This window comes from Apteryx mantelli, chromosome 16 (genome assembly GCF_036417845.1).
Source record: "Apteryx mantelli isolate bAptMan1 chromosome 16, bAptMan1.hap1, whole genome shotgun sequence".
Lineage (NCBI taxonomy): Eukaryota > Metazoa > Chordata > Aves > Apterygiformes > Apterygidae > Apteryx > Apteryx mantelli.
This window is the reverse complement of record NC_089993.1, coordinates 4,827,599-4,854,694: the sequence shown is the minus strand read 5'-3', so window position 1 is coordinate 4,854,694 and position 27,096 is coordinate 4,827,599. Positions and strand designations below refer to the sequence as shown.

Sequence of the window (27,096 nt, the reverse complement as noted above, 5' to 3'; positions counted from 1 at the left end):
GACGGTTTATACTTTTATTATTACAGTTTAATACAGTCTTTGATACAGGAGAAGCAGCAGTAGCCAACATGCAAAGCAATTAAAGTCATCAGGGGCTCAAGAAAGATCACTAACAGCTCAACTCCTGTAAGCAACTGCTCTTTCACAACGGTGCCAGTGGTAACATAGCATAGATGCATCCTTAGGAGCCCATTTCCCTACGTGCTGCCGTTCGATCATGCCCCACCACTGTGAACAATTCATTGCAGATACCAAACCAACACAAAACAGTTAGAAGGAGGGAGACTCATTTTTGACTTTTGTCTTTTGATAAGTCAAGTCAATTATTTGATTATAGTTTGCTAAAAGTGTGCTTTGAAATTGGGAAGCCATTTTAAGTCTTGTCTCTGCTGAACAGTCTACAGAGAAGAGCAATTCTTCAAAAAGAGGCGATGACTGATATCAAGGCGGGAGATTAAGCTCAGATACTTGGCTGCAGTTTACCTGTTCCACAGAGATGGGACCTCTTTGAGTCAATAGGCATTTTCAATGCAAGTGATGGATGTTTAGCATAAAGATTTCAAACAGCATAAGAGAAATCTTTGCAAACAAGTAGAAACTGATGTCCCCATTAAGAAAGAGGTGCATCAGGCCTGGACTGCCCTTGCAGGCAGCAGAACAAAACCCCACCTGACCCCCTCAAGGCAGTTCATCTGAAGAGACATTATGTCCTCCTGCACCTCTTCCTTTGGCAGGCCTCTGCATCTGAGCCACAAGAGCTATCTGAGTCGCTTCCCGATGATGAGGAGGAAGGCTTCGATGTGCTATAGTTCATGCTCAAGACCCACCCAAGTTTGTTGTGTAGCACTTGTTTGAGTCCTGGTGGCAATGGCAGCACCTCGAGCGTGTCCACGTAGTTAGGCAGGAGCTGGCGCAGGCGATAACAGCAGAGATACTGGAGGGATGTGCAGCTGGCACAGGAGCGGATCACCTTCATGCTGCTCTTGGCCGCTGTGGAGCACACCATGGGGTAGAACTTCTTGTTCTGCAGCTTGGTAGCTGCAACCCCTGCCAGGGGACAGCAGCAAGGAGGTTTCACGTTAGTTTTGACTAGGGCATCTCACTTCTCCCAGCTACCCTGAACATGTTAACTACAAAGTCGGCAGGAAACACTTGGAAAATGGCCTTTTGAAATCCAGGTCTATTAAATAACAAATGTAACTTTCCTCCCGCTCACTTCATGCCTATTTTCTCCTGCAGTCCAGCTGCAGCCAGACTGGCAGTTCAACTAAACATGCAGTGTTTAGTTTCCCTCCATTTCAGTTTCTATGCCTGACAGCTGGTGGGGCTGCCCTTGCTCTTACCTATGCACTTCCGATTTTTGAAGAACGTGAGTGTCCCATGCCACGTGTCCAAATGCACCCCAATGATGGAGCCTTGGCCAAACCTCGAGGAGAAGTTTGTTTTGTCTCCCTTGTGATGCAATAGTCCTTAAAACAATAAACCTTGCATTCAGTAGAAAGCCTGTGTTGCACAAATTCATCCCAACTTCCATACATGTCACCACAACCTCCCAGCCAGTACCGAATTTGGCCACTGCCTAAAAAATCCTTTAGTTTCCTCATCACTCATTCACTGTTCTCCCGCCCCAGAATGTGGGGTGAAAACAGGAGAGGATGTTGAGGCTTCAGAACACCAAGGTACAGGCAGTGGCATAAAAAACCCTGGATCAGCGCTATGCAACCTGCACTCCAGCGTCCCTGGAGATTCAAGCACCTGTTCTAAGGGTCTGCAAAAAGCGGGTAAGAAAAGCCAGCTTGAATTTGCTGTAGACAGCTGGCTCATGAAATCAGTAAACGTAGCCTGGACCTCTGCTAAAAGAGGAGGTGGGAGTGCACAAGTCTGAAGAGCACCGTTCCACATCACTAGCTTGAAGTACAATTTGTTGGTACCTTTCTGTGTCAGTACGAATGAGAGGAGGGAGGAAGAGAATACCTGGGGCAGTGTGAGTACCTCTGGGTCCTCCCCAGAAGTGCTTCTCTGACGTAGAGAAGCACAAGCAAGGTGAGACACCCCAAAGGCTGAAAGCAGCCCGTCCTACCCAGCCAGCTAGGGAGTGCCTGGCACAGCAGTACGGCACATACGATGCCAAGGCAAACCCTGTGGGTGTGCAGTGGTGCTGCTGAAGCGAACAGCCCGCTGCACACTGTTCAAGCACATACAGAGGCCGGCTGCAGGCAGCAGCTCCAGTTCTACTTGACAAAGAGACTCAGTTCTGGAAGCCATTTTGGCCTCAAGCCAATTCGGAACATTTAATTCTCAAACTCCTAGGAAAATGCTTAGGCCTTTGCTGGCCTTCCAGCCATCCTGCTCTCTGACACTTCCCTGCCTGGATTACCTGTGTAGGAGAGTCCCCAGCTGTCTTCATCCTTGCCCAGCAGACTGCAGAAGGTGTGGCGGTACTTGTCCAGATTCACATCTGACGTCCCAATTCCTACCATCTGGAGGGAGGCAGGTCCCAGGAAGAAGAACACAAGCTCTTAGTGTCTGCTGTGGGCACCAAACACTCTTAAAGCAACAAAATGCAATTGAGATTCCACCTCTGGGTCTCCATGCCTTTTCTTGGCACAGTCCACCAGGTAAGAGGCTTTGGTGAAGCCAAGTCAGATGCTTCAGGTCTCTGAGGGTTTGCCCCGCGCTGGGGGTACTCAGTAGCGGGACTGGGGAGGTGCATCGTCAGCAGAGCTGGGGGAGCTAACAGGGCTGTGGCCTCTGCATTAATGGCAGTGTGCAAGGTCAGGCTCCTGATCACAAGCCACACAAGCTGTGACACAGCCGTGCACCCATCAGCAACCGTGCTGGAGATAAGTACCCATTCCAGGCGGAAGGAAGTGAGTAAGCACTGCACGCCCCAGTGCACTCAGCAGAACATCACTCCTAACCACACGCCTCCCTGGACACTTTCCATGGCTGAGGTTGAGCACTGGTGTGGCCTGACCTTGCTATTTTGTTAAGTTTATCACTAATGACCTACCAACAACACAGAAAAGGGAAGCAGGAAAGTTGGGTTCTAGTCAGGATTGCTGTGGCGTCATGCAAAACTGCTTATGCTCCTAGCTTCAGATTCCTTTCTGCTAAATGAGGATATCTATGCAAACAGCAGGATGAAGCTTGCTGTCCTGTTAAAGGAATGTTGGACATTTCTGAAAGCAACTTTGTTCAACATACCATGTCTGTGCCATAGACTGGGGAGGTCATCTTGATCTCCCAGAAGTGCTGCCCGTCCGCCAGCTCTTTGTTGCCCCGGATAGCAGCCGTGCCGCAGCTGTATTCCATGTGGAAGTTCACCTTGCGGTTGTCGCAGGTCAGCAGGGTGGCCGTCGACTTGTTCAGGTCATCCCACACCCAATCAAAATCTGTTCAGGAAACACGCAGGGGACAAACAGGGGAGAAGGCACTTGGGGAGCTATCATCGAGCCAATGCACAGACAGACATTTGTTCTGAGGGCCTGTCAAAGTTTGGTGGTTTTTTTTTTTAATTGTTTAGCAGGGTAAATCCTAAACTGTGCAAGTTGGACAGTTATGAGGCCTGAATTATTCTGCAGTGTCCCAACAGGGGTGGTTCAGTGCTCTCTCCTGCCTGAGGCTGTCAGCATTAACCAGTTCTCATCTCAGAGCACAAGATTTCAGTTGCAAAGTGGCTTCTCCAGCCTCAGCAGTTGCAGTCCCCCTGTTCCAGGTGCTAGCGGTGCCCAAGGCTGGGGCAGGAGCTGGGAGCAGAAGGAGAGCGGGTGATACAGCTCTTGGGGCCTGGCAAACCAAATGCAGCCTGGAGGAGCGAGCCACACGGTCACTCAGCTGGGCTCCAGTAACAGCAACAGCAGTGCAGAGTGAGGTGGAGCCCCCGGTTTCTTTGGAGGGAATCACACTCATCTCTTGTAGGCTCAAGGGGCAGAGCTCAGGCGCTATGTAGCTCCCCCATCCTACATGCTTTCTTGGTCAGGCCAGGCCCACCCTCTGCCTAGCTTTCCCCACCTGCTCCGAGCAGGCCCTGCCACGTGCCCGGGCACCCCGCCAGCTGTACCAGGGATCAGCATTAACAGGGCTGTAACCACAAGGGCCAGTTTCACTTGTGGCCGGAGTTGGGTTTGAAAGCAGGCCTCCGGAGGCGAACTCTGATTCACCGGCAGGTTCAGCCCCGAGCCCGTGAATCACACGGAACGCCTGCGCTTGCAGCCTTCCCGAGGTCTGCCCAGCCTTGGGCTGCGAGCAGAGGAGCACCGCACGCAGCCGTACAGACAAGGATGCTCGTGCAAAACTAAGCAGCTGTGCAGGGTGGGGAGGCAGCCCGTGCCGCCATTCAGCCAACGGGAGCGGGGCCAGGACTGCACCCACCGCGAAGCCCAGAGGAATACAAAGGGCAGTCGGGGAGCTCCTTGCTTACACTCATCCTCCTCGCCGCACTGGCAGTCCTTGACGCGGTGGATGGCGTGCAGGCTGGAGCAGTAGGGAGCCTCGTTCTGGTTCTCGCAGTTGCAGTAGGATTCCCCCGTCACGGGGATGGCGCTCGGGATGGAGGGCGAGAGGGAAGAAAACTCCGGCTCCGAATCCGAGTCGCTGTGCTGCCGGGGAGAGCAGAGGAACAGTCGCTACTAAACACCTCCACGATCAGCGAGCTGGACTTGCAGCCAGCAGATGCGCCTGCTCTCCGCACAGCCAGGCTGCTCTCGGGGCACCCGCGCAGGGCAGAGCCGTGCAGGGAGATCCCCAAGCTCGCGCCAGAGCCAGCAGCAGCACGGCTGCATCGTGCCCAGGCCTGGCCTGCTATGCAAGGAGGCAAGGGGTTGCGCCAGTGAGGACACCCTGCTTCTGGGACCTGGTAGCATCTGGCTGTGCTGCAGAGCCTGCCTCCCGAAACTGCACAGGATCTTGTGGAACCAGGCGCCGTACGATGCGGACAGGCTCTTTGCGCCTCTGTAGTTTCCAGGGTCCCACCATGTACAGAAACCCCCACACTGGGGGGGTTAAGGAGGTGGGAAGGGGCACAGCAGGCAGCGGCGTGACAGGCTCTGAACAGTGCAGCTCTTTGGCTTACTCATTTAAGGAAACTCTGCAGTAGAGCTGGGGTTTTCAACACGCACGTTACGGGCTCTTGGGAGGGCTGGAGGCCACGTCCAAGGCATCGCAAACAAAGCACGCCCGTATACCCTGCTGTCTGCAGAATCTGTACACCTCCGAAGGGGCCTGCGCCTCTGCTGCCAAGCCAGAAGAGCGCCACGCTGCTGGAAAGCCCTGCTCTAGGGAGACTGAGAGCTGAAGGGAAGAGAGAGGAACAAGACGAGGAGGAAAAGGGAAGGAGAGGAGGCCAGGCAGGGGAGCGGGCAGAACAAAGCAGAGCCAGTTCAGCAGCGAGGCTGCGGCTCCTCATACCAGCGCTGCACACAGGCCCACAGGGAACCCACCGAAGGATTAAAAGGCTTTTCTCCACTTTCATGCGCGAACACAAAAACTTGATTTGCTGTTCCCCAACGCCAAGAGACTGAAGTGTCCCTGCACCAGACACTGTAAGAGCTCTGTCCCGCCCCATACGTTACGGGAGGTTTGGGGTCACCTCATGGAGTCTCTTAGCACAGACCTCAGCGAGCTACTCGGGGTTTATGCACTGGTCAGAAATACCTGCTCGTTATTCGCCTCCACCCCAATGCCCATGGCAGATTTTGTAATCACTATTTAAAGACAAAACCCTTTTAAACTCATGTTTCTTTAGCTGTGTAAGACAGCGGGACTTGAAAAGACTCAGGCTGACTTATCTACTGCCAGCCCCATCTCTCCTGTTCTAAATCTGCCCGTGCATTAGAAAGCTTCACTCCGTCTTTCATTGCCCCTCCATAACCACTGCTCTCTAGCAATGCGGCTGTTCCTATTACTGCAGGAACACGAAGCTCCTCTGACAGCAGAGAAAAGGCTCATTTTCTTGGAGTGCTGCGTACAGATTTGGACACAGTGCTCTGGCAGTGGCCTTATAATGCTTCAGCCTATCTTTTAGGCATCGGGAGCAGTTCCTTGTGCTCCCACCACTGCACGCACTGCTTGGGGAATTGAACTCACATACTTAAGGACTGAGGAAAAGGGTGAAGGGAGCAGAGGTGAGTCTAACTCACTCCTTCTTGCACCTTTTTACTGACTGCTTTTCCTGCTGTATTCCCATCTTCCAGCACATCTACATGCTGGGGCCAGATTCAGAAGTGATGTGCACATTACAGGTTGGGAAGCATAAGAGAATTTAAATTAAAAGGTATTCAAGTATGAATTGAATACGAAGCAGCCCCCACTTCCTCCAACACCAGTTGCATGAGGACAAGAAGTTAGTATAGCCATACAGCAAGCCAGATTGGAGAACTGATCTAGTTTAAATATGTATTTAGATCACTGTTTAAAAAGTATATGTCAAAAATATTTTATATGCTATATATACTACACACACACACTTTATACACTTAAAAAAAGAGAGAATTTAGCTTGGTACCAATCAATTCCCTTGGCCCAAATAACCACAGGGCACAGAGCTGTAGTGCACGATGGCAGGAGGAGGCTATAAGCAGCTTAGCTAGCCCCTGTCATGCAAAGACACGCTTGGGAGTCCCACACCCCACATTAGCAGAATTTGGAGCCGGACAAGCAACCGCCTCCATCTGGTCAGACAGCCTGTAAGAGTCTTTTCATATTTTTGGCCATTTTTTTGTGCTTGAAAGCCTAGCTGCTCAATTACACGGACCTTGAGCAACCAGTGCCTGCTGTCGGGGGAGAGGGCAGGTTTCCCTCGTGCTGCTCTAAAGCTCCCCGCACACCAGCTTACCTGCCCGTCGGAGTCATAGCCCCAGCCGCGGGCGCCGGTGGCCAAGGCAACCGCCCGGGTGTCTGCGTCGCGGCGCACCCCGCTCAGGACGAAGTGCCAGGCCCTGCTGTTCCGCGTGCGCCGCGCCATGGTGTTCCGAGAGAGGTAAGCTGCGGGTGCCGAGGGAGAAGGCGGTTACACGCAGCAGCAACGTCCCTCTGCCACCCGCCACCCACCCGGCTCTGCCTCTGCAGCAGCCTCCCCCAGGTCACCACAGCCCACACGGGCACGGATCAGTGTTAACTGCGCCTTCACGGTCACCGTCAACGGGCGGGGTAGTAAAATAAGTTCCTCCTGCACCACAAGCTTCTGCAGACTTCAACCTCTTCTGCTACACAGCTCACACTGCCCGACAAATACCGAGGTGAACTTCTCCCTGAGCCCAGCCACCACGCTGGATCCCCCAAAATGTTCCCTGGATCCGGCAGCAGCTGCCACCTCTGCAGCACACGGATCCTGCCATCCAGCATCCACCTGGCCTGAAGAGAGTCAGGATCACCAGCCACCGCCACGTGGCCTCCCTGGTGCCCGGTAACCCTGGGGCAGCTCCTCGAGCTCTGACTGAACCGTTCAGCCCTCAGCACCGCTCTGGGCACCGCTCTGGCCACCACGCAGACTGAGCCGTGTGTGCTCACCGGCTGCGAACGCTCTTTGTTCATCGCGGAGCAACTGCCCGTTCACACACCGAGCAGGAGCCACCTCAGAGGAGACTTTGCTCTCGGCATCGGCGGCGGGGCAAGAGACTTTGTTCTTGCTTGAAGGGAAAATGCCCTTTTCATGGGCCCGTCCCGACTCGCCTCAAGGACAGCAGGCCGAAGCAAAGGCACTCTTGTGTCCTGGACTGAGCGGTGATGCTGCTCAGAGCGGACTTCTGCGGCCCTGTGGCCAACTCGACAGCCCGAACGCGCCCTCAGGCATCGCGCCTGGGCTTTGCGGCGGGCGAAACGCGGCCGTGCCGCACGGATGCTCGGTCTCATTTCTCCTCAAGTTTACACTGGAAAAGCAGCTCCCCACCACGAGCCGCCCGCAGGGCCGCGGCCTGCCGCCCGCCTCGCCAACCCGCTGCCTCCGCTCGCTCGGCCTGCCCGGCCGGCCAGGCCCCGCAGCAGCCGGCCGGGCCCCGGCACCGGCGAGCGCGGGGTGCTGCGGGGGCGGCAGCGCCGACGTGCCCCTGCTCCCCCACGGGCCGGGGCCCCCGCAAAGCGGCCCCGGTGCCCGGCGGTGCTGCGGGGACGGGGCCGCGCTCCGGGCATCCCGCCCGCCCGCCTGCCCGGCGCCGGGGAGCTCCCGCCTGCCGAGCGCCCCGTCCGCGGCTCCGCCGCCGCCGCCGCAGCAGCCCCCGCTCCAGCGCGGAGCCCGGGCGCAGCCGCAGCCAGGGGCCTCGGGCGGGCGCCGGGCCAGGGCTGCCCTCGGCTCCGCTTCCGCAGCCGCCGGGCCCAGCGCCGCGCCGGGCTCCCCCGCGGGGCCCAGCGAGCTGCCCGGGCCCGGCGGCGGCGGCGGCCGCCAGGGAGGAGCGAGGCCCGGCCCGGCCCGGCCCGGCCCCCGCCCAGGCCGCGCTCCGGCCTCCCCTCCCCGCCCCGCCCGCGCCCCGCGCTCGCCGCCGCCGCAGCCCAGGCCCGCGCTCGCCGGGCCCCTCCCGCGCCCCCCCCCCCCGCCCGGGCCCACCTGCCCTGCCCGGCCCGGCCCGGCCCGGCCGCCGCGCTCTGACCTACTTTCTCCTCCCGGGACATAAACAATCCGCGCTCGGCCCCGCCCCTCCCGCGCCCATTGGCTGCGGCCGCGCAGGGCCCCGCCGAGACGCGCTCGCGGTTGGCGGAGCGCCCCGCCGCTCACGGCTCCGGCGGGGCGAGGGCGCGGCGGGGAAGGCGCCCGCGGTCAGCGCCACGCCACTGGCTGCCCCGCGTGTCAATCGTACGGGCGGCGCGCCATTGGGCGGTGACCGCTGACTGCCGTCACGTGCGGCAGGGCAAAGTGCTGAGCCCATTGGCTGACTGTGACGCCCATCATTCGGGAGGGTGGGGCCCGAGGGTGAGCGAGCGGCTTGGAGTGGCTGCGGCAACCTGAGAGGAGAGCGCGCGGCTCGCGGTTGGGGGAGGCGCCTGCCACTCTGCGGGGGGCGGGTCCCAGCCGCCGGAAGGCGGAAGCGAGCAGGGCAGCAGCATGGAGGAGGCGGCAGGGGGTGAGCGCCGGGGCCGGGTCCCCCTTCAAGGGCGGGGGCCGCCGGGGAGGGGCACCGGGCGGGGCTGGGGGTGCCGCGCCCGGCCCGGCCCGGCCTTGCAGGGTGAGGGAGCGCCGCGATGGCCGGCACGGGGGCAGTAGGCCCGGGACGGCGGGGCCCGGCTCCCAGTGGCGGCAGCCCCAGGGGGACGGAACGGGACGGGGGCCCGGGCCTGGCGGGGGGCCCCGGGCGGCGGGGCCCGGCTCCCGGTGGAAGGAGCGCCGCGGCGACCGGGCCCGTCAAGGGTCCGGGGTTCCCGGTGCCCGGTACCCGGCGGAGGCAGCCTAGGGCGGAGGGCCCGGCACGGCAGGGCCCGGCACCCGGCGGAGGCAGCGCCGCGGTGGCCGGGCCCGGCGGGGTCCCGGTGCTCCCGGGGCCGCCTTGCGACGCGGCTCCGCGTAACGCCCCCGCCCGTCCCCCCCGTTTCCCCCCGTTACCGTCGGTGGAGGTGCGGATGAGGTCCGCCATGGTGCGGGCGGGCTCCATGCCGGCGGTGCGGGGCGGCGGGCGCCTGCCGCTCCCGGGGCCGTGAGTGAGGCGGGCCGCGGCGGGCGGCGGTGACGGGGCGCCCGGGAACGCGGGGCCGCCCGGCGGGTTGGGCGGCGCCTGCCCCGCGCCGGCCCTCGGCGCTGCCCCGCGCTGCCGGGGCTCCGAGCCGGGGGCTGCCCCCGTCAGAGCCTTCCTCCTTCCCGGGGGAGCCGGCGCCGGCCGGTTTTGCTCACGTTTTTGCCCTTCAACTTTGCCCTGCATCGAAGGCTCACGGCAGCAGAGCCCTGAGCGGGGGCTGCTCGCACCAAAACGCGTGCTGACAGCACGACCCAGAGGCTCGAGGTGACCTGGGCTTCCAGGAGGGCGAGAAGTGTGCTGCGAAGGGAGGAAAGGCCAAGGGGCTGACTTCAGAGAGCCTCACGGCAATCCCTGCAAAGGGCTGAGGTTAAAATTTGGTCTGGGCATAAGTGTGACAAAGTCCTTCTTTGGATGCGTATTGCTTTGCTGCTTGAGTATGCGTAGGTCACCGGGCCAAAGTTTTTACTCTCCACAGGCTCTTTTCTGGTCTTGCCGTTGCCCTGATCTTCTTTTTCTTAAGAGAAGGTCTGTGTTAAATCCACCATTTTTTTTTGCCCTGTTTTCTTATGCTTTAAACAAGCTTGTTGGAGTCTCACCATCTCATCTCAGCTGGCGACTGCCGCTGTTCTTGTTCGCAACGTGTTACTGGCACAGTGGAGGCCGACTCTGAGCTGGCTGGTCGGGGCGTTGCTGCCCGCACAGCTCGAGGTCAAGGAGAGGGTCTGATGCCGTGTTACTGTTCTGCTTCTTCCCAGAGAGAAGTAACCTGGCTGGAGTGCGGCACATCCTCCTGGTGCTCTCGGGGAAGGGCGGCGTGGGGAAGAGCACCATCGCCACCGAGCTGGCTTTGTCTCTGCGGCACTCGGGGAGGAAGGTGAGCGGGGGTCCGTGGGATGGGGAGCTCTGTGTGCTCTCCCTTCTGACCTCCAGCTGGGCTTGGTTTTGCTCAGCCTTTCTGCATGTGTCCGTTCTGTGAGCAGAGCATAAAGGTCCTTCGTGGTAGAGGCTGCTGCTGTGAGCAGAAGTGCTGTCTGTGGCAGAAACTTGAGTATGTTTTTTTTTTCCTGTGCTTACTTGGTCCCGCACAGTCCAGCCTCTAGCTGACTGTGCAGTTCACTTCCCCTTTATCCAGGAAACTAAAATGATCCCCCCAAAAGTTATTTTCATCATAAGCAAAATGAAGGCACTTAGAAATGACTTGTTGTTTTGTGCTATAGTACACAGCCAGTTTGTGGAGTGAAGTGGGTGAGCTGAAAGGCAGCATTACCATGGGGGCAAAGGGGAGCTGCGTGGGCATCAGACAGACTGAGGACTTCTTAAAGGCTCTGTGGAGCAGACGCCACTTAGATTCTGATAGGTCTCTTGAATAAAGATTTCCCTAAAGTGCCTCTAAATACCAAAGAGATGTTCCTTGGAAGTATGGGGATCTGGAGGACACTAGTCAAAGGAGACCAGTCGGAACTGGCGCTCTGGCTCCTGAGCTGCAGAGTCCTCTCTGTGAAGTGCTGTGGGCTGCTGGAATTCATGCGTGGCTTTCCCTTGCCCAAGGAAGGAGCGCAGCTGGGCGCTGCAGTGGTGCTCAGGCCTGTCTGAAAGGCTCTGCCCGGTTGCCTGCAGGTGGGGATCCTGGATGTGGACCTGTGTGGCCCCAGCATACCCCGTATGTTCAAGGTGCAGGACAATGACGTGCACCAGTGTGACAGCGGCTGGGTGCCGGTCTTCGTGGACCAAGACAAAAGCATCTCGCTCATGTCCATCGGCTTCCTGCTGGAAAAGCCAGATGATGCTGTGGTGTGGAGAGGACCCAAGAAAAATGGTACAGATGATTTTTGCTGTTTGTAACAACCTTCCAGCACTAGACACCTTCTGCAAAACTTCCTGGAGCTGATGCTTGCTCTTCCCAGGCCCTGGGCTCTTCCAGATGTGTTCCTTGGCTGCTTGTGTTCAAATGTAGGCTGCAGTCTGAAAGCCCCTCTCCTGGGACGGAGGCCAGCGGGTTAGAGACAGCTGATGTGAATGGCCTGGGAAGAGCCTTTGCTCTGTCGCTGCTGGCTGCAGCTGAGACCTCGTTAGCAATGGAAGTGTCTCTGATGTGCTAAGTCCATGTAACATGGCCTGGGTGGGTTGGGGCTGTCCCTTGGCACATGTCAGTGACATGCTGTCACAGTGAGGTCTCTGTGTGTAGCCAGGTACTGTGGAGTCTGATTAGCCTTGGAGACAGGGCTCCAAGTGACCTGGGGGAAGACAAGGCTCCTGCACTCCAGGGCTGTCTCCCCTGAGTGGGTTCAGGTGGTTCAGGCTGTGCTGCATGTGCTCTGCTCACAGGTAGCCCTGCTCTCTCCCCCGTCCCCCAGGATGCCTCCTGACCACGTGGCTCCCAGGACGCTTGCTAAAACCTGAGATTTTTTCCCCCCTTTTATTCCTGCAGCTTTGATAAAACAATTTGTTGCTGATGTGGCCTGGGGGGACCTGGACTTCCTCATTGTGGACACTCCTCCGGGCACATCTGATGAGCACATCTCCACAGTGGAGGCTTTGCGGCCGTACAAGCCTCTGGGAGCAATCCTAGTCACAACACCTCAGGTAGGGCAGCCTGCTGGGCAACCTGGCCAGGCTCCAGGCTCCGCCGGTGGGGGAATATGCACCCGAAGGTGGGTGTTTTCACAGGCTTGTCTGTGGCTACTTGCTTTACACCTCTACCTCCTTAGGACATCTCTGACATCTGTCAGTCAGTTGTGAGTCAAGCCTGCTCTCACATCCAAGCTTGTCCAATATCTGCCTCTGTTTACATGCAAGCGCTTGCTGAGCCAGGGACTGCCCAAGTGTGGGGCCTGCTGGAAGCTGAGCACATCTGTCACTTCTGTTCACATCTTGCTGCAGCCACTGCCCAAACCCTTCAGCCCATGCAACACTGTCACCCGTCTTCCCATCTTCCACTGTGTCCCCTGTGCTCCACTCTTCTGGAGTGCACGGAGGACTCTTAGCACAAGCTATAGCCAGCAATGGGGAGGGAGCATCTCCTAAGCCCCCTTCTCCATGTGTGCTGCAGACTGTCTCTGTGTGTGTATGCCTGCTCCAGAACTGCAGTCTGGCCGGAGAGGCAGAGACCCCTAACCCTCGCCTGCTCTCCCCTGCAGGCAGTGTCTGTGGGGGATGTGAGGCGAGAGCTGACGTTCTGTAAGAAGATGGGCCTACGAGTTCTCGGGATCGTAGAGAACATGAGTGGTTTCGTCTGCCCGCACTGTTCGGTGAGTTTCTTGATACTGCTGGGCTATTATGGGTTCTGGTTCACGATGGGGTTATTGTACAATCCGGCACCTCCGGCTGGAAGCCCCTGAATGCCATGAGGGGCGATGCTGTGTGCCTGGGAGATGAGTCTCCTGGCTGCTGCATGTGAGGTTTGGAAGAAGCTGCTGCCCCTGCTTTCCTAAAGAGAGCTGCAGGAGGGCAGGGGCGAAGACAGTTGCCCTGAGGTGGAAGGTGGAAGAGAGGTGGCTTCACTCGCACCCATGCAGTGCCTGCCCTCTTGCACAGGGCTCTGTGCACTGGTGTTTATGATTAACTGCTGTTTCTCTTCCTCCTTCAGGAGTGCACAAACATCTTTTCCAAAGGGGGAGGTGAAGAACTGGCAAAGCATGCTGGGGTCCCCTTCCTCGGTGAGTGGCCTCTTGAGCAGAGCCATCCTTGGTTAGATGTGATGTCTGTACAGTGCCATGGTAGTGGAGGAGTGCTTGAGTGGTGAGAGCAGACCACCAGGGGAGAGAGGCTGGGCCCTGGGTTCCTAGGAGCCCTTGGGGCCTAGGCAGAGGCAAGATGCAGCTATTGCTTCTCTTCTCTGCCATCCAGAATGCTCACAGTGGGCATCTGGCCTGTCTGGAGCAGAGGCAGCGATGCCTGGCAGCCCACTCTGGCTACGGGTGTCGTGGTGGCAGAGTAATCAAGCCCATAGCCCCATGGCTGTGCTGAAACCTCATGGAGCCTCCCTAAGAAATGTGGTTTGGGGGTTGAACCCTGTCCTCTGGACAGGCGTGGGAGAGCATTGTCACCAAGCACTGTGGTGTGGCTTTGTCCTAGATCCGGAGAGAAGGGTTGCAGGTGAAATGTAGCTACTGAAGGATTCAGTAAGGATGGCTTCCCTCTTTCCCACTGCTGTCCCAGGAGATGAGTCTGGCAGGAGTATTTCTTCATTGCTGACTGCAGGCCTTTGCCTTGCAATGACCAGGTGGTCACTCTCCCCTTTCCTCCCCTCTCCAACAGGCTCTGTGCCACTGGACCCACAGCTCAGCCAGAGCTTGGAGGAAGGCAGAGACTTCATCCAAGAGTTTCCCAAGAGCTCTGCCTTCCCTGCCCTGGCTCACATTGCCCAGCAGATCTTGGATGGGACATCCCCGCGAAGCTCCTGAAGGGGGTTTTGAGGTGGACTCTTGCTGGCTGAGGTCCCTGCCTAACAACACCAGCAGCAGCCCTTGCTGGTGGGAAAGGGGGGATGTGGAAGCCGTTTCACTATGACACTGTTTGGGTGGGGGATGGAGGGAGGGGGGAGCACCGCACTGGTGCCACTCGTGGAGATCTGAAAAGGGAAGTGCTGCTCCACCCCCACCCCGGATTTGAAGAAACCCTGATGGGTGTATCTGCTCATGCAAGGGACGCACATCTGCAGCCTCGGTCTTGCCTTCTAAACGGGCAGTATTCTGCCCGCATGGTACAGTTGTTCCTACCCCTGCACACACGGTGCTTTCCTCTGTGAGTCGGTCCGTTGCACAGGTACTTGTGGAGCTCCAGGTTGTTTCCACAATGTCTCACATGCTGCAGTGTTTTTGACAATGACTGAATGCAACTAGCAGCTACAGTGGCTCATACCATTGACTGACACAGTCGTTCCCTCACCGTACCCAAATGGCACAAATAGTCTGTATCTCGCCTCCACACGCTGCTGCCTTCTCTCCCGTTGCTTTTGCTGCATGACAGATTATATGGTACTTGTGGTTCAGTGGCTGGTGAGTTCGTGCCAGATGCTCTGATCTGTATCTGAGCCAAACCACCTCACTCTGAAATCTAAGATCGTTGGTACAGAATATGCCTCTGAGGGCTTGGCATGTGCTTCATGTGAGAAAACATCTTTAGGTGATCTAACATCCATTTGATGTCTGCATCCTACCCTACTGAAAAACGCCATTTCTTGGTCTGCTGGGACTTGTCATGACTCAGGAATATTTTTAAAGGTTCCAGGCAGTAAACACTTTTCTTAAAATCAGTGTGTGGTGTTTGTTTTTCCATTGCTTTGGTGCACTGTAGCTGTGAGTCTTGGTATTAAGAGCACCTCATTTATCTCTAGGTAGTTTCTGCTTTTCCTTCTTCCTCTGTGCCCTTGCTAGCTAGGGTACAACTAAATTTTTCCACCTTTTATGCCAGCTTTTAAGATCCAGCTGTGGCACTCCTTTGCAGTATCCTTTGCTGCACCTGGTGCACATGGGGCTCCTTCAGGTCCCCAGGTAGTTTCCTTGCTCATTGGTCTGAGCGTGCGATTTCCTTTGTCCTCCTTCCCCTGGCAGCTGCTGTTAACTTGAGTTTCTCTTCAGTGCCCCAGAACTGGCACCCCTTTGGGACCTACCCTCCTCTTGCAGGCTTGATGTAAGCCAAGGAGCCTAATGAAGGTGGTGTCTCTGCATCTTATTTCCCTCTTCTGGACTCTGAGCCTGTCCTTGGCTGTGTGCCCTTTCCATGCTCCGGTCTGGGCTGAGGACTCGCCCTTGCAGTGCTGACAGGGTGGGGGCAGAAATCTCTTGGATTTTTATTACCGTATGGATTATATTTGAAAACAGTCAGTCACAAAGCAGTCGGAGCATCTGTCTATACTGCACACTGTATGCATAGTTAAAACTTGCATCTGACCAGGTTTCCTCACTCACAACTTTCTTTCCTGGAAATTTTGTCTGACCTTTGCTCACTTATCTCCGATCTGGAGAGTCAGGCAGTAGGGTTGGAGTCTGACTGGGCTGTTAATTTGTCCAGGATTTCTGGATACCTATTACAGCCTGTGCACAGCTGCTCCCTCCGGGAGTGTGCCGGAGCCCATCAGACCTGCGGCGTGTGCCATTTGCCCTGGGCCCGCACTAAATCCGTTGTGCCCTTGCTGCAGTGGCCACTCTGTGTGCATGTTACCTGTTGTGTTGGCCATGTGCTTCTGTCTAAGAAATCCTGTGTGGCTGGTTGGGTCATTTAATGGGTCTGTGGCAGATGCAAGCTGAAGGGGAACTGCAGGAGATGTAGGCTTGGCCTGAGCTGGAAGCTGTTCTTTGCCTAAATAGAGGTGCTGGGGAGATGAGGGTGGCTGGCAGCAACGACAGCTGTTCTCGCAATGCGGGAAGAGCCATCCAGTGCAAATCCTGCTCTGTAATCGCTCCCAGTGTGGAGAGGGTGTGACCAGAGTCCAAGAGTCTGAACTGGCATCAACTGAGATTGTTGGGCAGTGGTTGCTGGCCCTTACTGGCCGCTGTGCACATGATCTAAGTGACACTGGGCCCTCCTCTCTCCAAGGCCAATCAGTCTTTCCTTTGCAGCTGATCATCTTACAGAAAACTTGCTGCAAATTCCTCCTGTGCTTTGGGGGAGAAGGTCCAGCCCTTCTCTCAAATGGCATAGGGATTTTTCAGGGTGTTGCAGAGGTCTGATGAGCCAGAGCTGCGCTGTAGGAGCGAGATGCCCAGGTCCCTTCGGCTCTGCAGACATCAGCTGTGCTGCAGCGGGGAGCAAGCCAGCGAGCAGCCGGGTGCTGTGGCTCTGCCCTGCGTGCACTGTGACGCTGGGAGGCTGACAGCGCTCACGCTCTTTGACACGGCTGTGCCGTGCAGAGGCACGGAGGGTCTCTGATAAGACATCCCAGCTGGGTGCGGCACGTGCTTTCAAAAAAACATACTTACAAGATGGGTTGCGATAGCTCCAAAGGTTTATTTGTCTGCTACGATTTATCAGGTAAGTGAAGTGCACGGCTTTCTGTAACCTGTCTACATCTGCTATTGCAAGGAATGATTAAAGCAAGTCATCTGCCCCCTTTCCTAAACCTACAGGAGAGCTCGTGGCTTTTTAGGATTTTTGTTTTCTCTAAGCTTCCCTTTAAACCTGCCAAAGAGCATCCCTGGGCAGAGGTGAACCTGAGCCCTTACCTTGGTCTTCTCTTACCCATGGGCTCACGGATGGGTGTGGGGGGGGGTGTCACGCTCTTAGCTCTATTCCCAACTTTGTGCCCCTGGGGTCCTACTCATGGATCGGGCTGCTATTTGCTAGCGTCGTACAAAAGCAGTGCTGCGGCTGGGTGGTTTGTGGGGAGCCTGCGGCTCTTCCCCGGTGTAACGCGAGGGTGTTGGGAAAGGTTCGGTGCGGCCTGCTGGCCCGGAAGAAGCTGCACAGCACTCGGCATCCGCTGGCTTGGTTCATGGCAGGAAGATGCTTCATTTCATTGTAAATCTAATAAATGAGTGCTGGAGCCAAGTTTCCTCTCTGCCAGTCAGGATGGTCCTGCCAGGCCTCAGAGATGCCCCTTGCCAGGGCGAGGGCTCTGGTTGGTGGGTAAATGCCTTTCCCTCACCCCTGAGCGGCTGCCAGAAGCTCAGAGATGCTTGGGCTTTCTGACCGGGGTGGGCAGGCAGGCCGGGGAGCGATTGCGCCAACCTGAGGGCTGGTGTTTAAATAACCCAGATATTTCAGTTTGAAGCCAGCAAAGCCCATTTGGGCAGCTGCTGCCTGTCTCTGCCTGCCCATCCCTGCCTTCCCCTGCAAACAAACGTACCCACATAGCCCAAAGAAGCGGTGTCCCATGGTTACTGTATGCCAACCCCTGCCCTGCACTGGTTCTGTTTAAAATTACACATATACAGCTCTCTTCGTCAGTGCAGCGTGGAGAAAGACAGTGGAGGAGCTGGGCTAACCTTGTGCAGTTGCTTGCGCTGTTGCCCTGGTTAGTCCAGTGCGGGCCAGGACAGGGAGCGAGGTGCCAGGTAACTGCTGTCCCAGGGACTGAGAAGGGGAAGGTGACAGTTCAGGGCACACTGCTAGCTTGTGACTAGGTGCGCACCGTTGCTCACGATGGAAAGCAGCAAGTCCTCCAGAAAGCGGAGGTGTGTTGTCAGCAGTGAGCAAAGTTGTCCTCACTGGTGTCGCGGAGATCCAGGCCCGTCATGTTTGGGGGGTGGAGGCAAGTGAGGTTGTTGTAAGTGTACACAGGGACGTGGGAATCGTCCCCCTCCACAACGGACTGAACAAACCGTGGGACCACCACGGGGTGCTGCAAAGAGAAGTCCCGCAGGCCCTTCAGGGAGCAGTTACAGTGCCAGTTGTTTCCCTCCAGCCACAGCTGCTCCAGTGCGAATGAAGAGTACAGAAAACCAACTGAGAAGGTTTCCAGGGAATTGTTCCTGAGGCTGAGGTACCGCAGGTTTGACAGTGGGGAGATGATGGTGCTGTCCAGTGTCTCCAGCTGGTTATTTGAGAGATCAAGCCAGAAGAGTCTCTGGAGTGGGCTGAAGGTGTCCTGTGAAATCTCCAGGAGCTGGTTGGAGGAGAGGAAGAGATACTCCAGGTTGCTTAGTCCCACAAAGAGCTTGGGTGAGAGGTGGCTCAGCCTGTTGTGCTTCAGATCCAGCTCCAGGAGCTCATGCAGATCGCTGAAGCTTTGGTCTTCAATCACAGAGATGGTGTTGTGCTGTAAGAAGAGCCTCCGCAAGCTGGAGAGGCTGGAGAACGTGTTTGCTCTGATCCTGCTGAGACAGCTGTGCTCCAAGTGAAGGCTGTGCAACTTGGTGACACCCTTAAAGACGTAGTCGGGAAGAACCTTGATGCAATTAGCAGACAAGTGCATCACTGCAATGTTGTACAGCCCCAGGAATGCCCCAACCCTGATATCTTGTATCTGGTTGTTGTTCAGGGTGAGGACCTCCAGCTGGCCCAGCCCATCAAAAGTCCTTTCTGCAAGGCTTCTGATCCTGTTGTGTCCCAGCTGCAGCTCCTCCAGGAACTGGAGGTCTTTGAAAGTCCTGGGTCTCAGGCTGGTGATAGAATTGGTGGATAAGCGTAAGACATGCAGGCTCAGGAGACCTAAAAAAGTGTCCTCAAAGAGTGAGACAAGACGGTTGTGGGACAGATCCAGCCACCGGAGAGACTTCATGCCCATGAACGCGCGGGGTGCTATGGCGTTGATCTGGTTGTGGTTCAAGTACAGCTTCTGTAGCTTCTGCAGCTTGACAAAGATGTTGATCTTGATTCCCTTGAGAGAGTTCCCGCTCAGATCCAGCTCCTTCAGCTCAGTAAGGCTGCAAAAGAGCTGGTGCTGCAGGTAGGGGAGCTTGTTTCCAGCCAGGATCAGCTCCCTCAGGTTGGGTAAATCATGGAAAACCTTGTCAGGCAAGACCACAAGTGAATTCCAGCCAAGGTTCAGATACCACAGGTTGGAGAGCCCAGCAAACAGCCCTTCCTCCACCTTGGTGAAGTAGTTGTTGTTGAGGCTCAGGGACACAAGGTTTTGGGTGTGAAGGAAAGTGTGGGGTGCCAAGTACTTCAGCCGGTTGCGTTCCAGGTGGAGGTGGTAAAGGCTCCTCAGCCCATGGAAGGCGTGCTGCTCCACACCAGCCAGCTGGCTGCTTTGCAGGTCGAGGAAGTCCAGGCTGGAGAGGTTCCTGAACGCTGCAGCTGGCAGCGAGGCAAAATTGTTGCCGTCCAGCCAGAGGGCTTTGGCATTGGCAGGGACATCCTCCGGAAGGTGCGTGAGGTTGCGTGTGCTGCAGAAGACATTGAGCTCCTCGCTGTAGTCATCAAAGCTGCAGGCGCACAAACTGGGACATCGCAGGGGCTCCACGTCCGGCTGCTCCTTCAGGGCTTCTCCTTCCAGCGGCTGTGACACAGCTGCCAACAGCAGGGCCAAGGGCATCAGGAGAGCAGCGGCTGCTGTGGAGAGCAAGGGAATAGAAAGCATTAGCTGACCAAGTGTGGCACAAAGAGGCAATAGTGAGGACGGTGTTTCCTACTTGCAGGATGACGGCTGCTGTAGGAGATGATACTGGGCCAGGAGGGTCCTCCTGGCCTTCTTGTGTCCTAGCAAAGTTGCCTGCTGAACAGGCATGAGAACAGCCTGGCCGGAGCGATCTCCACTCCCTGGCTGAGTGCCTCTGCCCAGGCAGAGGAGAAGGGATCCAGCAGCCCCTTCCCGGTGCCTAGGGAAGGTGGCTGGAGGTGCTGGCAGGCACAGGCGGGCCTGCCCTGCAGGGCCGCACAGCCGATGCGAGACGAGGTGCGGTTTGGCCGTGGTGCCGGTGGGCAGTGGAGCTGCCCTGCCTCATGCCACAGCCAGGACGTTCTCGGTGCGGCATCCAGCCCCCGCTGCTCTGCACCCGTGCTTGCGCTCCGGCTTCGCTCCCTCTTCTCTGTCCTGCAGCCTCCCTGCTTGGCCCCTCCTGTCTGGCTCGCGGTCTGCGCGCTGGCGCTGGGGGTGATCGAGGCGAGTGAAAAGCAGCGAGGAGGAGGCTGGTGCCACGCAGTGGGCATGTGCTCCATGCCGGGGTAGCCGCACAGCTTGGGGCACGAACCTGCCCTCCCTCTTTGAGGAAGCGATTCCTGCAGCAGGGCTCAGCCGTGCTTTGGAAAGCAGCAGCAGGGCGACGCTGGGCAAAGCAGGGCAGCGGCGGGAGGGCAGCTCAGTGTGGTGACTGGTGGGGAGCAGTTGGAGTTATAAAAAGCTTTCTCTCCCCTGTAGTTCACCCCTGACTTCTCTGTCCCTGTGGTGTGATTTCTTTCCGTTTACCTACTGAGCCCAGGAGAGCTCCCCAGCCGCTATCGGTGTCGGAAAGGACACCCAAGCTCTGAGCAGAGCAACGGGAGCAGCCGCGGCTGCTGCTGCACTTCATTTTCACAGCAGCGGTTTCGTGCTAAGGCAGGGACCGCGGGTGCTTGCTGTGGCATGCTCCAGCGCCGGGTGCCGGCTCCCTCAGAGGGGGCACGTGCCGCTGTCAGAGCGCTCGGGGGCTCGGGAACATCCCTGTTTCCGCGCGTGGGCTGCGAGGCCGGCAGCGAGCGGGCGCTGGTGCCTCGGCCCTGCTTGCCCCGCTGTTTGCTGCGCCCGCAGGAGGGCGAGCTGCCCCCACCCCGTCTCCCAAGCGGTTTGTGCTGACTTATGGCAGACGCCACTAAAATCTCCACCGCGGCCAAGCGTGAAGAATTATCGCTGCTGCAGATTAGCTCCAAGTAGTCCAGGGCTGTGACTCAATCACCGCCCAGGCAAATGACCTGCGAGTGTGGCGACCGGAGCGCCTGCCGTCCCCGTCCTGCCGCCACGGCGTGACGCACATTGCTTTTCTCCGCCAAGGTGCAGGGGGCAGAGATGCCTGCTGCCATGGGCTGGGAAGGGCTCTTCCCCGGCGGCTCCAGACGGTGCTTCTGGCGCACCCGCTGCTGAGGCAGCTCCGGATCCCGTGGGCTTTGGATATTCCCATCCAATATCCATGCACTAAGCAATAACATGCATTTCTGAGACTCACTCTGCCCTTTGGAAAGTCCGTGACCATGCGTTAGCAGGATTGCACGGGGCTGCTGCCGCAACTCAGACCCCTCTTTATTTACTGTTTGCCGAGTGGACCCCGTGTAACCCCAGCGCCTTTACATCCCGACTCCCCTGCCGCAAGGGTCCCCTGCACCAGCCGGGAAATTTGTCCGGGTACGTCTCAGCAGCAGCAGCTTTCTTCCCGCCAGCAGCAGATGCACCTTTCCCCTTCCCTCCTTTCTCCCCAACTTAGCTTGATCCTTCCTGGAGTGGAGAAAGCCTAGAGGCCGCCCCCGCCTTGCCGGCTGGGCGCTCGGTGCAAAGGCCCCGGCCCCTTCCCGCAGCCCCGAGCTGGTTTCGGTAGAGGCTCGTGCTCTGCATTATGCGGCCTGAAAATAAAGCGCCTGAGAAGGCACAGGGGCTCCTGAAATGTTTCTTCAGCAGTGAAGGCGGGCGAAAAAAAAGGGGAAAAAGGTTAACAGCAACTTGACTGCAAAGTCCAGGGGGAGTTTTACCTTCTCCCCCCCACGCTTTTGCCCTGCCCGTCCGTGCCGTGCGGGGTCTGCGCCGACGCGGCCGCGGGGACCGTGCGGCGCCGTGGGAGGAGCGGGAAGGTGCCTCTGCCTTACCTTTGCGTGTGCTCATGGTGGCCGCCGGGTGGGACGGCAGCGCTCCGTGTGCCGCCGCGCTGGCTCTCCCCGGCCCCCCCACTCCCTGGGCAGGGATGGAGCAACCACCTTGACGCCTGTCCAGCCGCCCGCGCGGGGCCGGGGTTAACCCCGCCGCTGCTGGGCTCGGCGCGGGAAGGGCCGCAACGCCCCGCTACGGGCCGAGCTGGTGCTGCTGCGCTCTGGGGATTGCTTTGGGAGCGGGGTGCTCCGGCACGGCCGCTCGCCTGGGGAAAATGTAGCGAGAGCACAAACTGGAGACAGAATAATTCCTTCTCTCTCTCCCAGCCTATAATGGCATTTATTTTTGCTCATGGGTGGGATGAAATGAGATATCTGCGTGAGCTTTGCTAGCCTAGGAGAACTGGCTACGTGCTGAGACCTCATCCTGGAGGGAAGGTGGTACGGCTGGAGACTGGCCGTGGAGACAGGGTTTGGATCGGCAGTGAGCCGGAGAGGGGGAACGTCGCCGGGCTGCCCCCTTGCCGTGCTGCTGGCCTCCTGAAGGGCACCCGGGTGGCGGCATCGGCTCTTCCCCTGAGGTTTCTGCCGTCAGGACGAGTTCCTGGCAAGGGCCACTGCCTTGAAACCCGGGCAGCGCCTGGGCAGTGGGGCAGCTGGGGTGCGCACAGACCTGGGGCTGCTCGAGGCGTCCCCTGGGTGCAGGGAACAAGGTTCGATCCCCACCGCTTGGCCACGTGTCTGAAGCCCTGGCACTTTCTGGATTTGGGCTGAGCCAGTGGTTGAAGGTGAAGCACTGCAGGTTCACGGGGTCTGGGCTGTCCTGGCAAGGGGCTGTGTGTGGGACGTGGCAGAGCTGGACTCAGGCTGCGTTTGGCATGTGGAGCCAGATGGAGAGTTGGCCAAAGGCGAGGAGCTGGGAGGCTGCTGGGCTTCCCAGCTGGAAGAGGAGGGATTTGCTTCGTGGTTCCCCAAAGACCCCCTCAGCTCTACTAGCTACGACTTTATGAAAAGAGCAAGCTGCTCTGCAGCGTTACGTGGTGAGACCCCTCTGCTGGGGATGCTGCTGGAGTAAGCACGAGAGGCCAGATCCCCGTGCTGCGTCCGTGCCTCAAAACACACTACAGGGCCTGCAGCATCCAAATTGCCCAGGGATCTCAAGGGGGTCAGGGTTACTCTTACGGGAAGACGGAGGTGAAACATCCAAGGTTTTACAATGACAAAAGGAAGAGAGGAGTTGAACAATGGGGAAAAGTTCTTCTCTGTGTGACACTGAAAGCCTCAGAAATATAGGAAAGAAGAGAGTAACTCATGTATAAATCTAGATAGGAATAAAGTCAGCCATGGATTTCCCAGGCACGTTACTGGCAGTACAAGGTGATGGTGCACAGCAACTCTGGGCCAGCAAGACTACTCAGAGGAGTACGAAACTACTGCTTGGCTCCCAAATAAAGATAATTTAGTGTTTTCTGCAAAATTACACTTACTCTGCTAGAATGCCCTGAAATCGGGAAACCTCCTCCGGGCTAAAGCAGTCCCCACTGTGAGCCGTGGTGCCAGGGCTGACTGTGGCATGGTGTGGCTGCACTGATGCTCGAGGGCCAGCCACGCGGCCTGCCCAACGGGGCGCTGGGCTACAGCCCTACACCGTGTCAAGGCCAAGGAATTGCCATGTAATGCGTCAAACACGGATACGGGCCCAGTCTTTTAATGCTGAGGGTCACCATAGCAAACCTTCTGCTTCGGAGCATCTTTTCTGATTTGTAGGATGGAGAGGAAAGAGACCAAGGCAGGAGCTTTGCGTGGAGCTCGGCTCCCAGGGAGAAGCTGGATTCGTGCGTTTTTTGCCAAACTCTTTGCTAGGTTTAGCGGCCAGGCCCTGCGGAAGGAGAGCTGTGCTTGGAGACGATGGGCTTGGTTGGGTGTGTGTTTTCGGAAGGGCTTCTCCTCTTTCAGACCTAGAGGCCTGCACGCTGTGTGCTCACCAATGACATCCCTCACTACCAACCATGGCCGCGGAGGCCTCTGGGGCTCTCTGCTCCTCAGACACCATGGCAGGGTTCAGCCCTGGGCAAGGTAAGGTGGGAGTGATGGATGATCCTCAGGAGCCGACTTGGAGCTGGAAGATTGCAATCTCCTGCCAGTCAATTGGCAGCTCTTCAAAACTGCTCAGGGAGGCTCATGAACTCATTCTGTATTGCAGGTCATTTCCCCACCAGCCCTTGTCCAACCCAGCTTCTGAAGAAACTTTTACCAGTTTCCAGGAAAAAAAAAAGGTCACTTCTGTCTCAGATAGAAGAGCCTGGGTGGCCAGAGGTTGTGTTGGAGGTGGTAGTTTGCTGCCTTTGTAGTAGCTGCCTGATTAGGCCATGAAAATACTGCTGCTAACCCCTTTCTGACTATTGCAATCACGTCTTTCCTTGAAGATGGCACCAGAAGCAGGGCTGGTGTTGGACACCATTTACTTTCATGGTTCAGGCTTGCCTCCACTGGGAGATGGGATCCTCCACCAATGCCAAAGCATTTCTTCAACCCAGATTTACCTTGTGTCCACAGGATCAGTCCTCGTTTTTGCAGAAAACGACGCTGGAGGTGAAGCAGGGCCAAGGAGCAGGACTGCGATGCTGCCTGCCCAGGGTGACAGGGTGATGGGCCTCGACATGGGTGCTGGTGGTCCTGCCTGCCAACCTGAGATGGTGAAAGGCACCTGGCTGCCCTCACAGGCACTGTGACCGAGCAAGACCGAGCATCTGTCAGGCCGTCCACATTGCTGCCCGTCTCTGCCAGCTTGGTCCAAGATTTCCACTGCCCCGAGGCTTCGTCTGGCATGGGTGCCTGTGGTGGTAATCAACGGTGGTAGCTGGGGGGCTGCGAAAGCGGCCAAGCACCATGCTCCTGCCGCTGCCTCTGTGCCTTCTCCTTCTGCAGCTTCCCGCTGTCCCCCTCGCTGCCAGCGCCGTTGGCCCTCTTGCGAAGGCAGCTGGGGGCCAGATGGCTCCTGCACTGGGGCTTACGGCTATTGTTGAAGGTCAACTGGGGACAAAGAGCAAAGCCCAGATATGATGCAAGGGAGGAGAGCGTAGGGTCACCAAAGCCAAAAGGGTCACCCCCAGGGCTCAGGTTCGGGAGCCGATGCTGCTCCCGGTACCAGCCAACTTGGCAGGTGCCTTCCTGCAGCCCAGGACACCTCGACCCAGAGAGCGGCAGTCGCATACGTGCTGCTCTGGGGTGCCTGTAACAGGGGAGAAAGACCCTGCCCCTCCGGCCTGGGGCCCTGGTGCATTTGAAATACTGTAATTCGCTTCCTCTCTCCTAAGGGTGGCTATCTGAGTTGGAGCTGGTGAGCTGGGTTGCATTTGAACGGAGATCTTCATGACCCAGCAGGAAAGTTCAGGTTTGCAGTCACACCTGAGGGTGTTCGCGGCCCTTGCTCGGCTCCCGTGGACACAAGGGGTTCAATGCCCCGCTGCTCTCACCCCGTGTGGGGGAGCTGAAGTCTCCCAAATGCACCAATGTCCAATGGGAACATGCCCGTGGGAACAAGCGTTAGGGAGAGAAGGAGAATCCAGCATTTCTTTGCTCAGTGCAATCGAACTTCTGCAGTTCAGCTAAATAAGAAATGGGTTTTTTTAGTTTCTTTTTGGATTGAATTGGTGCTCTCCTCCCCCTCTATTTTAATCTTCTATTCTGGGAAATTATAGATCAGAAGGGAGAAATGAGAGATGGAGACAAATGTATCCACTAATAGGCGCTAAGCACATATTGACACAAGGCGTAATCAATTTGGAAGCTAAAAATTGCTGAACCAGCAAGGACCTGCCAGCCAAAACCCACAAAACCTCTAATTGAATTTTAAAAGAAAACTACCTACATCTAAAGAGCAGGTTTATCCCTGCGCACAGAAGGCCTTTTCTGTGAACATCTCAAGCAAGCTGCAAGGGGAAAACAAGCACGGTAACTAAGCCATCTCCTTCCAGAGCTGCCGCAATGCCGGGCGGCCTTTTGCTAAACTCTGGAGCCGCTTCCCCCGGCCCGATGCAGCCCTGCCGCCGAGGCTTCGGCTTTGGCTGTTCAACGAGCTCCTTCGCGGAGGACGGAGCGGCTCGGAGGGGTCCCGCGGTCCGTCTCTTGCGGGGCAGGGGAGGGAGCCCGGCGGGCGCAGGAGCCTCGCTTCAGCGGCGAGGCGGAGGTCTCCGGCGTCGCCAGGCCGCTGCCCACGCGCCCCGACGGCTTTAGAGCGGCCGGGGGGCCGCGGCTGCCCGCCGGCTGGCACTGCTATTCGCAGCCTGGCTTTTCGCACGGAGAGCAGCGCTCCAGGCGCCGAAGTCTCGAGGCGAGACGCCGGGCGCGTGGTGTCTCGCCCAGAGCCGCGCCGCATGCCGCGCTCTTCGCCGCTCGCTGCGCCGTGCCGCGCTGCACCACGGGGCGGGCGGCCGCCCGGACGCTCCCGGCCTCCCCCGGGTTCGATCCGAGGCCTCTCCGCGCCGGGCTGCCCCGGCTGCCGCCGGCGCTGGTGTCAACGGGGAGCGGGTCCCGCCGCCGGGGACTCCACGCCCGGCGCCTGCGCAGAGGCGTCCCGCGCGGGGCAGCCGCCAGGGCGGCTCTGCCTGTGGCGCCCGCGGCCGGCGTCTTCCTCGGCGCCGCCGGCACGGGCCTCCCCCACCCGCCGCGGCCCCCCGGCCGAGCCCGCGGCGCGGTTTTAGCGCCCGCAGCTAATCTCCCAGGACAGGAACAAAGTCTGCGCTGTCTCGACCGGTTGCCATGGAGAAGGCTGTAATGGTATTAGGAAGAGCAGCAAAATCATAAAAAAGCTTCTAAACCTATTTAAACTGCTATGAATCATTAGCTTTACCCAGCGGCCAGCCCGTGCCCGTGGCCGCTCGGGGCTGTTCCCTCCCCAGGCACCGGCGCTGGCCGGGCACCTCCCGCGCCTCGGTGGAGCCGATCCCCCCAAGCGGAGCCGAGGCCCCCAGGCAAGGGGGGAAGCGGCTCTGGTCCGCCGAGGCGTGTTAGTCGTGCGGAGTCACTAATGACAGGCAGGCACCCGGGAAAAGAGGGAGCCCCGCTCCCAGCAAGGCCACCGTCCGCGGGGTCCCAGCGGAGGGCTGCTAAACCAAGAACGGTTAGGAACCATTTCCCTACGCCATCCGTGCTGTCCCGTAAGGCAGGGTGAGAGCGCGGAGTAAGGAACAGCTGAACTATGCAGCTTGTGCCTAATTTGGGAACACAGGATTCCTGGCTCCAGGACTAGTTCTCGTGCTACCTCTTGGAATGGTTTTAGGGA

The 27,096-nt window shown here is 57.9% G+C and overlaps 3 protein-coding genes across 9 annotated transcripts; 1 reads left to right on the top strand and 2 right to left on the bottom strand.

Moving 5' to 3' along the window:
* SPSB3 (splA/ryanodine receptor domain and SOCS box containing 3) lies at positions 1 to 9,614 on the bottom strand. 6 transcript variants are annotated; one of them, XM_067305979.1, is made up of 7 exons: positions 9,530 to 9,614; positions 6,836 to 6,984; positions 4,424 to 4,601; positions 3,208 to 3,395; positions 2,378 to 2,480; positions 1,344 to 1,469; positions 1 to 1,047 (listed from the first exon to the last, which is right to left on the bottom strand). In XM_067305979.1, the coding sequence occupies exons 1-7, from the start codon at positions 9,576 to 9,578 to the stop codon at positions 704 to 706; spliced, it is 1,137 nt and encodes a 378-aa protein (XP_067162080.1). In that variant the 5' UTR covers positions 9,579 to 9,614; the 3' UTR covers positions 1 to 703. The 6 variants fall into 6 exon arrangements, with proteins under 6 accessions (XP_067162080.1, XP_067162081.1, XP_067162083.1 ...); XM_067305980.1 differs by lacking the exon at positions 9,530 to 9,614 and adding an exon at positions 8,587 to 8,649; XM_067305982.1 differs by lacking the exon at positions 9,530 to 9,614 and adding an exon at positions 8,583 to 8,594.
* Positions 8,991 to 14,913, top strand: NUBP2 (NUBP iron-sulfur cluster assembly factor 2, cytosolic). Of its 2 annotated transcripts, none has more exons than XM_067305985.1 (7): positions 8,991 to 9,053; positions 10,415 to 10,533; positions 11,331 to 11,475; positions 12,088 to 12,242; positions 12,797 to 12,907; positions 13,246 to 13,315; positions 13,917 to 14,913. In XM_067305985.1, exons 1-7 carry the CDS (start codon positions 9,035 to 9,037, stop codon positions 14,060 to 14,062), a joined length of 765 nt encoding a protein of 254 aa, XP_067162086.1. In that variant the 5' UTR covers positions 8,991 to 9,034; the 3' UTR covers positions 14,063 to 14,913. The 2 variants fall into 2 exon arrangements, with proteins under 2 accessions (XP_067162086.1, XP_067162085.1); XM_067305984.1 differs by having other exon boundaries at positions 11,277 to 11,475.
* A 1,674-nt stretch (positions 14,914 to 16,587) lies between these two features.
* On the bottom strand, positions 16,588 to 21,598 carry IGFALS (insulin like growth factor binding protein acid labile subunit). The gene has a single exon (XM_013961675.2). It carries the CDS (start codon positions 19,621 to 19,623, stop codon positions 17,782 to 17,784), a length of 1,842 nt encoding a protein of 613 aa, XP_013817129.1. The 5' UTR covers positions 19,624 to 21,598; the 3' UTR covers positions 16,588 to 17,781.
* Positions 21,599 to 27,096: the final 5,498 nt, after the last annotated feature.

Bases quoted from the DNA above. Each gene is read 5' to 3' on its own strand.
- NUBP2 (XM_067305984.1), top strand. The intron at 10,534-11,276 runs GTGAGCGGGGGT...GGTTGCCTGCAG, and splicing joins TGCGGCACTCGGGGAGGAAG to GTGGGGATCCTGGATGTGGA. The intron at 12,908-13,245 runs GTGAGTTTCTTG...TTCCTCCTTCAG, and splicing joins TCGTCTGCCCGCACTGTTCG to GAGTGCACAAACATCTTTTC.
- SPSB3 (XM_067305979.1), bottom strand. From the start codon at position 9,578: ATGGAGCCCGCCCGCACCATGGCGGACCTCATCCGCACCTCCACCGAC. The intron at 4,602-6,835 runs GTAAGCTGGTGT...TCTCCCCGGCAG, and splicing joins GCTATGACTCCGACGGGCAG to CACAGCGACTCGGATTCGGA. The intron at 2,481-3,207 runs GTATGTTGAACA...GCCTCCCTCCAG, and splicing joins CAGTCTATGGCACAGACATG to ATGGTAGGAATTGGGACGTC.
- IGFALS (XM_013961675.2), bottom strand. From the start codon at position 19,623: ATGCTTTCTATTCCCTTGCTCTCCACAGCAGCCGCTGCTCTCCTGATG.